Source organism: Lepisosteus oculatus, chromosome 9, assembly GCF_040954835.1.
Source record: "Lepisosteus oculatus isolate fLepOcu1 chromosome 9, fLepOcu1.hap2, whole genome shotgun sequence".
In the NCBI taxonomy this organism is placed as follows: Eukaryota; Metazoa; Chordata; class Actinopteri; order Semionotiformes; family Lepisosteidae; genus Lepisosteus; species Lepisosteus oculatus.
Window position 1 is genome coordinate 27,351,991 of NC_090704.1, and position 14,864 is coordinate 27,366,854.

The 14,864-nt window shown below is 39.5% G+C and overlaps 1 protein-coding gene across 1 annotated transcript in view; it reads right to left on the minus strand.

Moving 5' to 3' along the window:
* Positions 1-14,864, minus strand: part of faf1 (Fas (TNFRSF6) associated factor 1) — a 151,351-nt gene that overhangs the window by 90,022 nt on the left and 46,465 nt on the right. Inside the window, exon 7 of the mRNA XM_006635244.3 lies at positions 8,263-8,368. Within this exon, the coding sequence (XP_006635307.1) occupies positions 8,263-8,368 (106 nt within the window). The remainder of the gene's footprint in view (positions 1-8,262; positions 8,369-14,864) is intronic.

The following is a 14,864-nucleotide window of genomic DNA, read 5'->3' on the forward strand; positions in this document are numbered from 1 at the left end:
CTGAGTACTTAATTCTCTGGCAAAGTATTTAAAGAATTAAGGCTCATATTATCCTCGTCATTGCATGGCCAGTTACTCTCATAACCCAGTGTAACTGCTGTAATGTAAAAATTGACATGTGCAGAGTTACTTCTTACCTTCAGACTGAGAACCCTGCAAATTGTATTGAAGGGAGTGTTCTGCTTACACATTTCAATTTGTATCCAAAGACTACTTACTCTTCATAAGCCTAGTAGCAAGATCTAACAAAATGCAAAGCCTGAGTCAGAAACCAAATGAAAGAACATGCATCTCTAAATTATGTTAAAAATGCACAATAAATAAAAACACAAAAAATGTAAAAAGCTGAAGGCATCAATTTAACTACCAGATATGTTTAGAATTTTGTACAATTACAAAACCAGGGGGTAGTTTACCAGTAAAGCATTAACATCAGAACTAACCACAGGATCATCACATAATGGAAGGCTAGTTGGAGCCACTAGTCACCTCCATGCAGCCCTGTCTAGGGGTCTGCTTTTACAGTACTGTTTGTGGGTAAAAACTTGGTAACATTACAGTAGCCTTTTCGTCTCACAAATTCAGTCTGTCTCTCCTATGTTTAATCATGTTTTTCATTCAAACATTCTCAAGGCATGTATATTCTCCACCTTCACTTGACTCAGGCAGCTGTCTCATGCTGCCCCCTGCTGCAGAGAAGGCAAAGTGCAAGCTTTGACTGGCTAGTGTTTCCTACCTCGCTAACAAAAGAGAAGCTTCCCTATAATAGCTCTAAAGTGCATTGCTGGATACATAAAATAAGGTCAATCACACCAATTCCAGCTGCATAATGTGCCATTCAAAAACCTAAAGCCTACATCACATTACAATAAATTATATACTTCATTATAAATATATTATAAGGTTATATATAACTTCAACATAATACAATAAATTATATATTTCAATAAAATCTAAATTTTATCAGCATTAAGAAACTGGAAGAGCTGGAAATATATTTAATTTTATATGTGAAGATTTAGATCCCATGAGAACCTTCCTACTTATAATTGGGGCTTTTTCAGTTCTAAGAATACAAGTGAAAATCTGGTTTGCAAGTTTTACACATAATGATAAGTCTATTGGCATAACTGTGCTGCAAAGCTTGCTGTCATTTTCAGTAAGAAGTAACAAAATACTGCATAACACTAGATATTTAGCTACATAGATTTTAAGATTGTCATTACATGTATAGCCCTAAGTATACAGAGAAGCCTTAAAAATGCTACAAAAACTATACTGATTTCAATGAGTAAACTTGTGCAGGTAAATGCAGACCATGATAAGCCTAATTCAAGATGGGAGGAGGTTTTAGTTAGCATTGTGATATGGGTTTACACATGCGAATTACTACCCAATATTTATTTGTTAGTTTTATTCTCCCTGAAGAGATAATTGGTCCTGTACATATTTTTTTTTGTTTGGCTTCTACAGCACCCAACACACATTTCAAGCCATATTATCAAGATGTATATACATATATTTGAGTGTTATAATATTCAGTAGTTAATCACAAGAACATGGGTAAACAGTTACCTGTCCTATCCATATGAACATTTTGGCCTATGGAACCCTAAAGGTACGGGTAGCCACGCTGTTCCTATAGCCTTGATATAATGAGGATATATTCCTGTAGCTGTCACCTCCAATATGACGGCAATAATATGGGTGTATAGTTTGCTAGGATAAGTACAGAAAAAAACAGTCTGAGTTAAACAATCAAAGTATTACCAGCAGCAGATGCCTTTCTTTCTCTCTTTTTTTTTTTGTTCTCCGCTCATTTCTACAGCTGTAAAAACTGGGGCCCGAAATCCTTCAGCCTGGCTGTCTGGTCACGGAAATCTCCGGCCCCTCGGCAGCAGCTATTCTACCCTCCACTTTTCTGGCAAACATTTGCTCTCCAGCTTATCGCAGCCCACATTTAACTCGGGGTGCCAATCACCTCCGAAGCCGGCGCTGCGGTTTTGAGCAGGACCTGCAATACGGAGGGAGGGCGCGTTCCCCGGGAGAACTGGGCAAACCCCAAGGCTTTGGCAAAAGACAAACAAGCAGACAGGAGTCTATCTCTCCATTGATATGCACAGGCAGAAACCACAAGGCTGGCGTCTCCACAGTCACACTGGCTCCCATACAGATACATGGGCGTCCTGCACTGAGCACAGAAAGCTGCACCTTTCAGACAAAGGCCAAGTGTCTTTATTGTTGCCTTTATTATTTTCTCGCTTTTATTTCTTCTGAACATCACACGAACCCAGGCTAAAACCATCGGTTCACACAAACATTTTCCAGAAACATGATTTTATAGCCACATACATCCGACGACGTATGAATTTCTGGGACAGAATCCTTCAGAAAGTCGTATAAATGTTTGCTTTAAATCTCTCAGCACTCGGCTGAGCCCAAAGAAGTATTTGCTTTACAGAAAGGAAAGCATTTTAAATAATCCTGGAACCACGTTTTGCAAAATCAGTACATTCCAATTACATTCTGAAAATGATATATGGACACTAACATTTTTAACATGACAGATTCATATTCACACCTCATCATGAAGAGGGAAATGGAGAAAAACATTTTGTTCTCCAGCCAACCGCAACATGTTTTAGCCTTGTGGTGAAATGGTTACTCACGGTTCAATTAACCGCAACTTGACAACCCATTATGTGTCAGGAAACATGACGGAGCACAAAAACGTAAAGATGGCAAGAAGTGAAACTTCAAGAGTGTTATTTTTATTGGGGTCTCATATAGTCGTTACTATTTCGAGAGCACCTTGGAGACTTTTTTATTTTTACAGCTAAGCAGGATTGTTGAAAAGCTTACTTAAGACAGGAGCGGTCTGAACAATCTTTCATCATTTTACCATCAGACGATAATGCGCATGAAGCTCTTTGCAGCAGATTAAAAACCCCACATTAACTTAAATCAGTCTAGAGTAACATAAACTTATTTTTCCTCAATGTTAGGGCTTAAGGAGGACTGATAATTAGAGATAAAGTGACTAAATAAAATGCTACAGTTTTTCAGTGAGTTTAGTTCTTATACAGACCTACTTGCCAATTGCTAATGCTTGCCGGCAGGTTTCTGTTTGACAGAAAGATGCAACCACTGGCAAACAAAAGAATCGCCATCATGTATCAGTTTTGCAATTTAGACTCGATAAGCTGGAATTTTGATTTAATCCTCCTTCCTTGTTGTAACATGGCTAAATTACAGTGCTGTTTGGGTACTAATTTCAATTATACTGCAACAACAATAACCAAGAACACACAGAACTCTAAACACACAGATGTACACGCGTGTGTGAAAAAGCCAGGAATGGAGGTGCTTGTTTGCAGTCTCCTCTATTTTGAGAACAAACCGAGGGCCCTGGGACTGCCTAAAGACGAGCATGTTAGTGGACGTGGGGGTCTGTTTGATTTCTTTTCTTACCCCTCTGGATCCCCCGCTGAGCTACCAGCCCTTTCCCTCTCCCTTCCCTTTAAGACCATTCGCAACAGGAACACTCCCCGTTTTTGTAATCCCAGCAAAACACTTAAGGAGCACAGTAGGTGCTCATCAAAGCCATCTGCTCCAGGAGGAAAGTCGGTCGCTACTCTCGCTTGTGAATAGAATGAGGAGACTGTGAATTAATCTCTTCAATTAGCACTATTACAAACTGTCAAGTGGGATTATTACAGTAGTGGTCACCACTGCAATCCGAAACACTCCCTCACCCCAGCGAGGTACGTGCAAAGTGAAGTACACAAAGGCTATATATGTTTGATGCTGGGTTACTGAAAACGCAACAGAGGCAACATCAGGAACTGGATCAGGTCAAACGCTGTTATGATTCCAGCTATCATTAATGGGGAAATGAGGCTGAAACACTAGCTGATCTCAGTTAAGCCTCTGTTGATTCATTATGATTAAAGAGCTAACAACAAATCCATTAAAGACACTCTAGAAGATCAATCTGTCAGTTTTTATCTAAGTTTCTAAAATGAGCACAGTACAACTAGATCAAAATTTCCAAAACAATGCCCCAGTACAGTGACAGGGAACACTGTGCTGTAGGAGGCATTATCTTTTGGATAAGTTAGTTCAAGTAGGTACACACCCGAAGGCTTCTTCGTGCAATCCACAGCCGAAACGTTTTGTTTCTTTTCTTCTCTTTTCAGCATGGAATACACCTTTACTTGATCTTTTGGATAAGACATTAAACTGAGGTCCTCACTAAAGATCATGAAAAGATCATGGTACAGAATAGCTTTATTAACTCTGGTATCTTGTCTGTATTCCACTGTGGGCTTGATTAAATTGGCCTTCCTGAAGTTCACCCTGTTATGAAGCGGGGTTGCTGGCACATAATGGCCAATGAGAGTCACTCAGATATGTGACCGATGGATCTGGCCCACCCTTTATAAGTGCTTTGTGTTGAAAAGCCAAATGAGGAACAGGTTCCTATAGGATGGAGTTATCTGTTCTCTTTTAGGGTTTATTACAACTGTGATAATGTACTAATGTACTCAAACATGGATTGTTTAAACAACACCTGAAACTTGATGGCTTGTGCTTCCTATTTGGGCGTAAAGCATGAACCCTGACTTTATGAAAGACTCAAAGACAGTGATCCCCATGAAAAGGAATTACATATATTAAAACAGCAACAGAATGTTTCCAAGACAATAATTTAGTGGAGGTGCAGATGTCTAAAACAGGCTTTACTCTATAGAAGTTTACAGTTCTCATATCAATTTCTAGACAGGACTAAGAAAAGCCAATACATGTAATTATTTCAGAACAGGCACATCTTGTTAACACTCAAACTGGAGGCTTTTTTTACATCACCAACAAAAGCTCCTTCATGTAACAAGTGAGTGCAATTGACAACAGTTAATAGCTTTTATGCATGTTAACTCGCGAATCCTTGTTGGCCACGAACCTGGCAAAACAGCAGGTAAAGCTGAAAAAACACAATATCTTTGGTTTACAAGACTCAATCTGCAGTTTGATTGCAGCCCTTTAATGGAGAAGCCGCACCAGAGAATCCTAAAAGTAATATTTCCACTGGGCCATACAATTAACCAGAAGCTACTTTTCTCTCAGGCACTGACAAAAAATATTTGCTGTACCAGAAAATAATTAAAGATGCTATTAATTTACACCTCTGATTATATTATAACTATTAAAAAGTACAAATTGCTTGTTTATAATGTGGACATACCAAAGCTCAACTCAATTGTAATTCTCAAGTCAGGCACATTTTTAAAGAAACTATGAAAATTTCACAGGGACTAGTCAATTAAAATCCAAACATTTACATTTGAAGCAGAAATAAAAACAAATGAGAAAGCTGGAGCCTTTTTTATCACAATCACTTACTTCCTAATTACAATGCTGAAAAGCTCTGGTAGATGAGTGGGGATTCAGCATTTCTTAATAGTCTGTCTTTACAGCATTAACACCACCACACAAGACCTTTCATGCTAGTATTTTTAGATACTTCCCTCCAACACAACCACACCTACTACTGGACAGCTGTCTAGGACAAATCATCTTATTCACGAGTGAGATAACCTACAATTTTAGAATTTTTTGTTACTATTTCACACAACAATGCATACATTCCATTATGAGGGAGACTGTCATGAGTAAGAATATAATAACTTTATTATCATGCCTGCTGCAAAAACAATGTGGAATTGGCTGCATATCTACAGTAGAAGCAAGCAGCACAGATCTTTCAAAATACTATGCTAAGATTGCTGCTATATGAAAAGCAGTATTTTGAGTATGGATACAGGAGAATCAATAGCAGAGGCAGCACATGAAGGATAAGGCAACCCCTTCCAGCCACAATAAATGAGAGAAAACCAAATGGGTTCTTTTAAACACAGCTGTCTCTTTTGTCTAATAATTAAATCCATTCATTTTAGGAACTTTACGATAACATAAGAGAGATAAGATCACTTTATTAGCCATGTACAATTTCTTGCATTAGGAATTTTTTTTTGCATACCCCAGCTTGCTCTCCATGAGACACACAGACAGGGAGAGAAACTTTGGGTCAGAGTGCAGGGTCAGCCATTGTACAGCGCCCCTGGAGCAGTTGGGGTTAAGGGTCTTGCTCAGGAGCCCAACGGAGTAGGATACATCTGCCGGCTGTGGGATTTGAACTGGCAACCTTCCAGCAACAGGCCACAGATCGTTAGCCACAGAGCCACCAATCCGCCCCTTTTTTAGGTTCACTCTTTGTTCCGGTGGCTACTTTGGGCATTTCCAAGACCTCATGAATCTTCTAGATCTCGTCTAGATCACCATCAAATAGACTTACAAAGTCATTCACAGATAACAAGGAGAACAGAAAATGACTTCATTTCAAACAACTGTATGTCTCCTATTCCTTGTTTACCAACAAAATAATACAGTGCTTAACACAGCTTCACAGTATAACATTTAAGCATGATAATTTACTAAGGAATACCTGTTTTTAGTGAGACCTCTCTTACTCATCTCACCATTATCCTTTATACCTGCATAAGAATTAAAACGGCTCCAAACAGACTATGATCAAGGTGATTTTTATCTTGTAATTTCCTGTTCTGGTGGGTACATAAACTCATACTTCCAACTTGGCAAAAAAAGCTCAAATTTGTCAAGGTGAAAAACAATATCAATAAATTTGTACTTTAGGGGGATATTCAATGGACTTTTTTAGGAAACAGGGAGGATTAGGTGCGTGTCAGACATGCTAGAACTTTCTAGAAGCTTGATGGGAAACCAACCCTGTTTAAAGCCAAGAGCAGGAATTAAAATGCCAGGCGCTCAGGGTGAGGTCAACTTGGTTACCCTCCAACCTCAGCGCTGGAGTCAAAGGGTTAATATGCTTCTGTCAATCCGAAGGGAGCTTGTTACATAGGAATAGAAAGAGTGCTCTAAATAATTGATGAAGTAATTTTGAATCCTTATGCATAGGATATCAGGGAAAAAAGTGGACCACACCAGGGGGCACATACAGTAAATGCTTCCAACTTGTCCACAAGGCCCCACCAACCCCCTCCCCCCACCGACAGGCTCACCAGCACCTCTCCAACTAACGACACTGTAATCTGCAAACAGATGCCTTGGGCTGAGCACCCATGAATATTTTATCAGCTCCCAAATCCAGTGTTTAATTTGAGCGAAGGAAATTAAGTCTCCTCTTCTCCAAATGCCAATTTGTCTGCAGATCAAACAGTATCTCGGCTATTAAGAAGCCTACTTTGTGTGTACTTGAAAGATATTAGAGGAAAAAAGGGGACAGGAAAAATGGGAGTCCTAGCAGAAGAATAATTCTCCCAATTCTCGGAAGTGTGCTACAGTAACCGGCTCATTTACAGATTTCCGCATTGCAGAGTGCAAAGGCTGCAATGTGAGGAGCTGGGCAGTAAGTACTAGTTCACAGTGCTAGGGTGGGAGATGCTGAATTACAGTACCTGCACTCCACTCTAGGACACAGCGGTTTAATGAACCTGACCGATTTGACAGCTTTGGTAAAAGAAAACTAATCTCCAGAGTGAAATTGTGTGGATCATTGGACCAGTCAGTATCAAAGTGCAGAAGAGACTTTGAGCATTTTAGTGCTTAGGGGATATATTGGAAACTAAAAGGGCAAGCACTGAGACATAAATGGAAGTTGGCAGAACTGATGGATTAATGTACACTTGCTACAAGTTTGGGATCTTGAGCAAAAAAGAAAACTAGCCTGCATTGTGGAAGCCATCCTTACAACATAAACAACCTTACAAAAACAGTCTTGGAGCCAAAAGTTCATGTACTTTCTCCACTCCAACAATTAGAAAGTGTTTTCCACTATGTATCTCTAAAAGAACAAAATATGAAAATGTATCCTGATCTACATACAGACAGATCCAAGAACAAAAACTGATAGGATCAAGGCACAACACAACCTGTATGCCAGTTGGGATCAGAATCTATGCTCTTCAACTGTCCAGTCATATTCTGAATTTCTTCCATTGAAAAAAAGATTATCTTCTGTGACTCTCGTCTTCAGGCCCCGCGCGATTCAACAGCAGGCCTCCTGACATGTGCATGGATCACATTCATTTTTGATCAGCAGAGCTCTTTTAAGGGGAGGAACAGGGGAAAAAAGATGCATTTTTTTCCTCCCAGACACTTCCCATAAATAGCAAACACAGAAATAAGAGAAGAGCGAGATGGGCTTGTGGCTCTGTTACTCACCTCCTGGATGGTTTTGGATCCTGGGAAGTTGAGGCTGTAATCCCGCTGGGCTTCACGATGGCTGATGATGAGCAGGAAGTTCTGATTTAATGATTCCTGCAGGGCGCTGAAGGAGGAGAAGCAGGATGAGAGAAGAACACGTTAAAAAAAAAAAAGAAAGTTGGAGGTGAGCATGTTACAACTTGTACCACAGTTAGCAGTGTGGCTAGGTTGCTGCCCTTGGGACACCCCTCTCCCCAACAACTGCCTCTGCTTAGGCAAGCCCAGGCAGCCCTGCTGCTCTCATACTAACTACGCACCACTGGGCTCATAGTGACCACCAGAGTAAGCAGTCAATTTCCACTGACACCAGCAAACTTGTCCACTGTACTGGCACAGGAAAAAGGCTTTGAAAGAATGAGGTCACATGAGCGGTCTTGGTTGGTTTTCCATCACATAAGCTGCAGAAACCTAGGTTTATTTATTCAATGGCTTTTTGTCCCACGTGACAATCACTTGATTAATTGTGATAATTTACCCATACATGTTAATGAGTTTGTATTTTATCCAAAGTGACTAATGTGAGTATTAGACTCAGCTAGAATTTGACTAAACTCTGAAACCTAATTTACAGTTTGACCCAGCACCCTTCATGAACTGCAAGACCAGTTTGTGGGATGTTTTCTTCTTGTGATACCAGGATGTTTTCAGTAGTTCACAAAAAGCCTGTTCCTCAAACACATAAATGCTGCCTGACTTTGTCTGGTCTTTTGTCACAAAGGCACATGTTAATATACAGAACACAGACAAAAGATTTATAACAACACTAGGGGCTGGTCTTGCTGTCTAGCTTAGTCCCTGGACTCTTAACTGGTAGGTTATGGGTTCAAGTCCCCACTGCACACTGGTTGTCTTAGCTTGAGAGAGGTTTTATATCCCTTGGCACTAAATCTCCCAAATGTTACATCTAGAGCCAGCTGAATCTGGTTTTGTGACTGACCTAAAGCAAATACTACTGATGGGTTTGATTTCCCAAATCTACAACTTCAGCTAAGCTGAACAGTTTCAATTGTCTTGGTTTTCTTAAATAATATCAAAAACAATGACAATAACAAATCAAAGCAATGCCAGCAGCCATATCACTCTGCAACTCACAACTGGCAACCCACTGAAGCTCAGCAGGTGTGAGCCTGGTCAGTACCTGGACAGGAGACCTCCTGGGAAAAACTAAGGTTGCTGCTGGAAGAGGTTTAGTGGGGCCAGTAGTGAGTGCTCACCCTTCAGTCTGTGTGGGTCCTAATGCCCTAGTATAGTGACGGGGTAACTATACTATAAAAAGTGCCGTCCTTCGGATGAGACGTCAAACCGTGGGTCTAAAAATCCCAGGGTGTGTAACACCGGCACCCGGGCCAAACTTCCCATTGGCCTTTACCAATCACAGCCTCCTAAAAATTCCTATCTATGAATTGGCTTCATTACTCCGCTCTCCTCCCCACTGATAGCTGGTGTGTGGTGAGTGTACTGGAGAACTATGGCTGTCGCAGCATCATCGAGGTGGATGATGCACATTCGTGGTGGTGGTGGTGGTAGAGGGGGGTCCTCTTTAGCTCTGAAGCACTTTGAGTGGAGTGTACAGAAAAGTGCTATATAAGTGCAAAAGTATTATTATTAATAATTAATATTATTAATAGGCCAAAGTGAGCAAACTTGCTCCATAAGAAAATATTTTAAAAAAAACTATTAGGGCAGAAAGCGTTTCTGTATTTTCTTGAAGTCGCCTACCTATATAGTCCACTAATTTAGTCGAAGCCTTTACTCAAAGTGACTTATGACTTATAAAATGTACACAGAGGACAGAGGCTGATGTACTGTAACATGTGGCTGGATTTCAGTGGGCTGGTTTCAGGAATGGTAACAACTGAGAAACAATAATGGAGGCACTAGTGTAGCTCATTTGGAAATGGGGGAAGTGTAACCGTTCTACGCTGTTAGATCACTTCACACAGAAACCTGATACACAGATATTTCCCAAATTCTGTGATGCTTAAGCCTTGCAGGATAAAGGTGTTCAGATAAACAAATGTTTGGTAAATGTTTTGTCAATGTGTCTGAATGTGGAACGAAGCTCGGCTAGCGCGAGCATCTAATCCGAGCTAAAAAAACTCAAAAGAAAAAAAATGAAGAAGTTGGAATTAATATGTACCACACACAATAATTATGCAATCATGTCCTTAAGCTGGGAGATTTAGACAAGCTTATGTTAACAGAAGCCCAAATTTACTGTAATGACAGCATATTTACACTGAATAAAACTACGAAATCAATATGTAAATGTAATGTTTGTTGTAGCTAACACAGAAAATTGGAAATGTGAGCAGCTAGGCAATGCAGTGGGGAGGGGAAAAGATGAGACAGATGATATATCAGAGACAGGGGGATTCACGGATAAGACAAAACTAATAGCAATGTTATTTTGGGGTAGCTGGGAAGCCTGCCTGCCCTCAAATAGATATTACATTTGATGGCAATAGCTGGACAACCAAAAAACTAAACCCCACCTAAATCCCTACATTAGCGCTTTAACAGCCAAGTTAAAACTGTTAAGGATGAACATTTTAAAAAGTCAAACCTGACAAAATGACAAACCATCCAGTTTTACAATGAAAACACCCATCAGCTTAACCCATGACCATAAAAATGTGGATGTGGTCAAAGGACATCTATAATTCAACCAATGAGAATACATACAAGCATGCAAGCTCAGTAACAGAGTGAAAAGTGAAAATATTGATGATCTGAGGAATTGTTTAGTACACACTTTGCTTGGGCCCTGTAAAAGTCATCTGCTAGTGTACAGGATCAGGCCTTGGAAACCCCTTCATGGCCCAGAGCACGTGACTGTACAGCTCTGAGAGATGCAGAGCTGAACATGTTGTGGAGCTCAGTTGGGCATACAGTAGTTCCTTTTTGTTAAGACAGCAGGCAGATGAAAGCAGTCAGGCAGTGTCAAGTGAAGATGACTGAAAGAATCTGTGACATTCCCTGCTGGCTGGACATGAGAATATGTGTTCTGTGCTTGTGTTTAAAAAAATTCCTATACCCTTTGTGCAATATTACAGTGTGTGTGTAAATGTATGTTGTATCCTTGTCTTGACATGTGCAGTATGTAACACAAGAAGTTGAGTGGTGCTGTGCTTGGATTATAAAAAGCCCTAAAAAATGTGTTTTAAAGCAGACAGACCTTGAGTTTATTTATTCAGGATGGCCACCCAAATAAACTTAGCTCACAATTACACTGAACTGCACTATGACCTCTTGCATCCCTACAGTTTGAATTCTCTAGTCCAACAAGCTTCATGTAAAAAACAGAGTTGTCACATTTTTCCTTTATGGTGTTAAAGGCTAAGAGTTCAAGACTTAATCACAGACTTGTCAATCTTTTTTATGTACAAGGCCCTATGCTTATCCTACTGAGCAGGATCTGTAAGGGTTTTCGGTCCTGAAAGACTTCTGATCCACAACTAACACTGCCAGTCACCCGTCAGCCAGCTGAAGAATTTCTTAAAAGGACTGATTTTAAGAAGATCGGTGCTATCACTGATTCCAAAAATCACATTACCGATGAATAAGTGAGATATAACAGAGGGGTTTTATCCTCTATAAGGAATATAAGCATTTATGAAGATGAGTAAAGATGGATACCTCCAGATGTAGAGGAATGTCTTGCATGACAAGCTAAAAGGAAGTAAGTGTTTAATAGAGAATACAGAGAGGACCTGATTCAAGTATTCAAAATCTTCAATGACAGTCACTGATAAACTTCCTCAGGTTTATCAGTGAAACCAAACCAGAAATCCCACAAGTATAAAAAAAGAAAAATGCAGTTCAGACAGGAAATGGGAGACTCTTCTTTACACAAAAAGACATAGGTGTGTGGAAAAAGCAACCATGTAATATTATCAAAAGGTGATACCCCAGCTTTTTTTTAGAATCATATGCACGAAAGTCTCAATCTGATCATCTGCTAGCACCCAAACAAGATAGATTGGGTTTAATGGCCTCCTCTGTTTTTTTTCAAAAGGTTTATCCAGGAACATTTATTTTTTGACCATACCATGTCTACTAGTGACTTCTAAACTTTAAAAGATATTTAGTAAAAGGACACTCTAGAAAGCACCCAAACAGCCATTTTGACAGCTCAATGTTTTTGCTCTAACCCACGCCTTTTGCTCAATAAGTGTCCCAGATCAAGCAGGTTCTCTTATGTTAGCTTGCTGTTCTCTCTTGAGCTCAATTAGCAGACCTGGTTTTTACTGCTTAGTCTAGCGAGAGTCAGACAAAGGTGGCTGTGAAAGACGCTGTACAACGGTATTCCTATTGAGATCACAGATTCCAAAAAGATGAATTAAATACTAAAAGTGTAATGAGTCATCTGTATTCAAACACGGGTTCAAATTCCTGGACACAGTGAAAGACGCGATGGATGCATATTTAAATTATTCATCGCCTTACATTATTTATGCAAAGATTAACGTTTTCCACATATCTTGTCATATAAAGGAATCTGTAAATACAGCAATTTAAAAGACAGTTTGGTTTTCAAGTGGATTTCTGTAACTACCTTTGAAGGAGGATTCGTTCACAGTCTCAAAAGCCACCAATTTATTCATGATCAAACAGAGGATTTAAAAGGGTAGGCACTGAGGATTGCGAAACAATCTGATTAGTCTATTTGATTTAGGCACGTGAAATTTGATTTGCGGTAATTGCATGCAATGTCATTTATTTGTTGAGCTATGTTGCATTTTCAAATGATGCTCTCAATTATACTAAGGACCTCATTCTGATGTGCCCAGAAAGACAAATACAAAGCTGAAATACTACTTTCCAACACATGGCCTTTCTACTGAAAGCTAAACTTTTTATACAATCTGATTAATGGCTACACAGATCTGGCTATGAATCATTTAGGCACGGTAGCCTTTATTTCTACATCATGTCAAAGTGAAATTCAGACAGTTCTGAAAAACTACATACCTGGTACTACTGGTAAACGTTCCTCTAACCAATTTTTTGTGTAACGGAAAAAATAAGATTTAAATCATGTGGATGAAAACAATTCAAATGTAACATCAAATAAAAAACAAACTGCATCCCAAACTAAAACCTACATATTGTGCTCTTATCGGATCAACTAGATACCTAGCAATGTAACGCACTAGGTGGGCTAAATGGCTTCTTCCATTTGGAATCCTTCTGTTCTCATATAATGGCCAGAACCCAGTGTAGGCAAAGAAGACTGTATTAAAAATACTCCTGGCCTGCACAAATTGGGGGTGGGTGTATGTTTTTAACTTTCTTTGCATCTTAAAGATGCCCTTTGTGGAAAAATAAATTTATCTCATATCTCAAAATCAACAGTGTAAGTTGTGATTTCAAGTTTCCTGGAAACCGTTATTAAAGGACATCACTGAGGTACAAAGGAAAGCCTGAGCTGAGCAAATTCTGGACTATGGTTACACCAAAAAGGTTGTGCATTTGAGTCTAAAGTAGAACACGGATTATGTTGTACCCCTGAGCAATCAAGATTTGCTTCAACAGAATGCTCAACTCTATAGGAGGTGACAAATCTAAGATCTTTGGATATAAGAAACAACAGCTAAAAATAATAATATTCAAATGGGTTAAGGCAACCTCAAAAGATTTAACACCAATGGTTATTTTTAAAACTCACTAACAGTTTGCATTCTCCCTGCAGGGGTTTGTTTCATCACTGCCATGTCTACTGTCAAGGCAATCCTCTAGGAACGATGACAGCAGTGTCACCTTTCCTCTCTTCCTGTCTGTCTAAAAACTCTTCAGCTGACAGTGACTGCTCTGCAAATGACAATGAAAGTGCTTTAACATATACAATATGAAATTATGTTTTAAGACACCACAGTAAATTAAGAACTGAAACCGTGAGGCCATTGTTTCATTGATCCCTATATCATTTTTAAAGATCACACTCAAATGCGGTGAAGCTGCCCAGTTCTTCCACAGCAACCTTTACACACTGTTGTGGCTTGAGTGTCTGCAGAATGCACAATGCCAAGGTCCTAATACTGCTGTGTTTTTGTCTGCTTTGTTTGTGCGTGGCGTTATTAAAATGAGCAGGTGTGTGCAATATAATTCAGAGCTGTGGAATTATGCACTCCTCAATAAAAGGCAATTTTGGCAAAAACAGACTGGCAAGAGATCCAGTTTACGTCATGGTAGTAATCCTCAAATTCTCCTAATGAAAAAACTGTACTGAAGTAGACACTGCACTACTCCCAGCGGAGAGTAGCCCTCAACTACAAGTCAAAGACTAAAGAAAAAACTGCTCTCCAAAAAAGAGGTAGTGTTATCTTGCCGACGAGACCTACAAACACATGGTCTTTAATTTTACGTGTACTCTTTTTATTAGTAATGTAAATCTGCAAGACCACATTTAGCAAAGTGAAAAAGCCTGTTAATTTTCATAAAATAACTGGATTGTGGAAGACGAGCTCATCCTATTTGTTTTTTTTTCTCCTGGCACATGTGAGCTGAGCCCTCACAGTGTACCTCACTTCACTCTTGCTGTCTTGTCGAACTGAGGC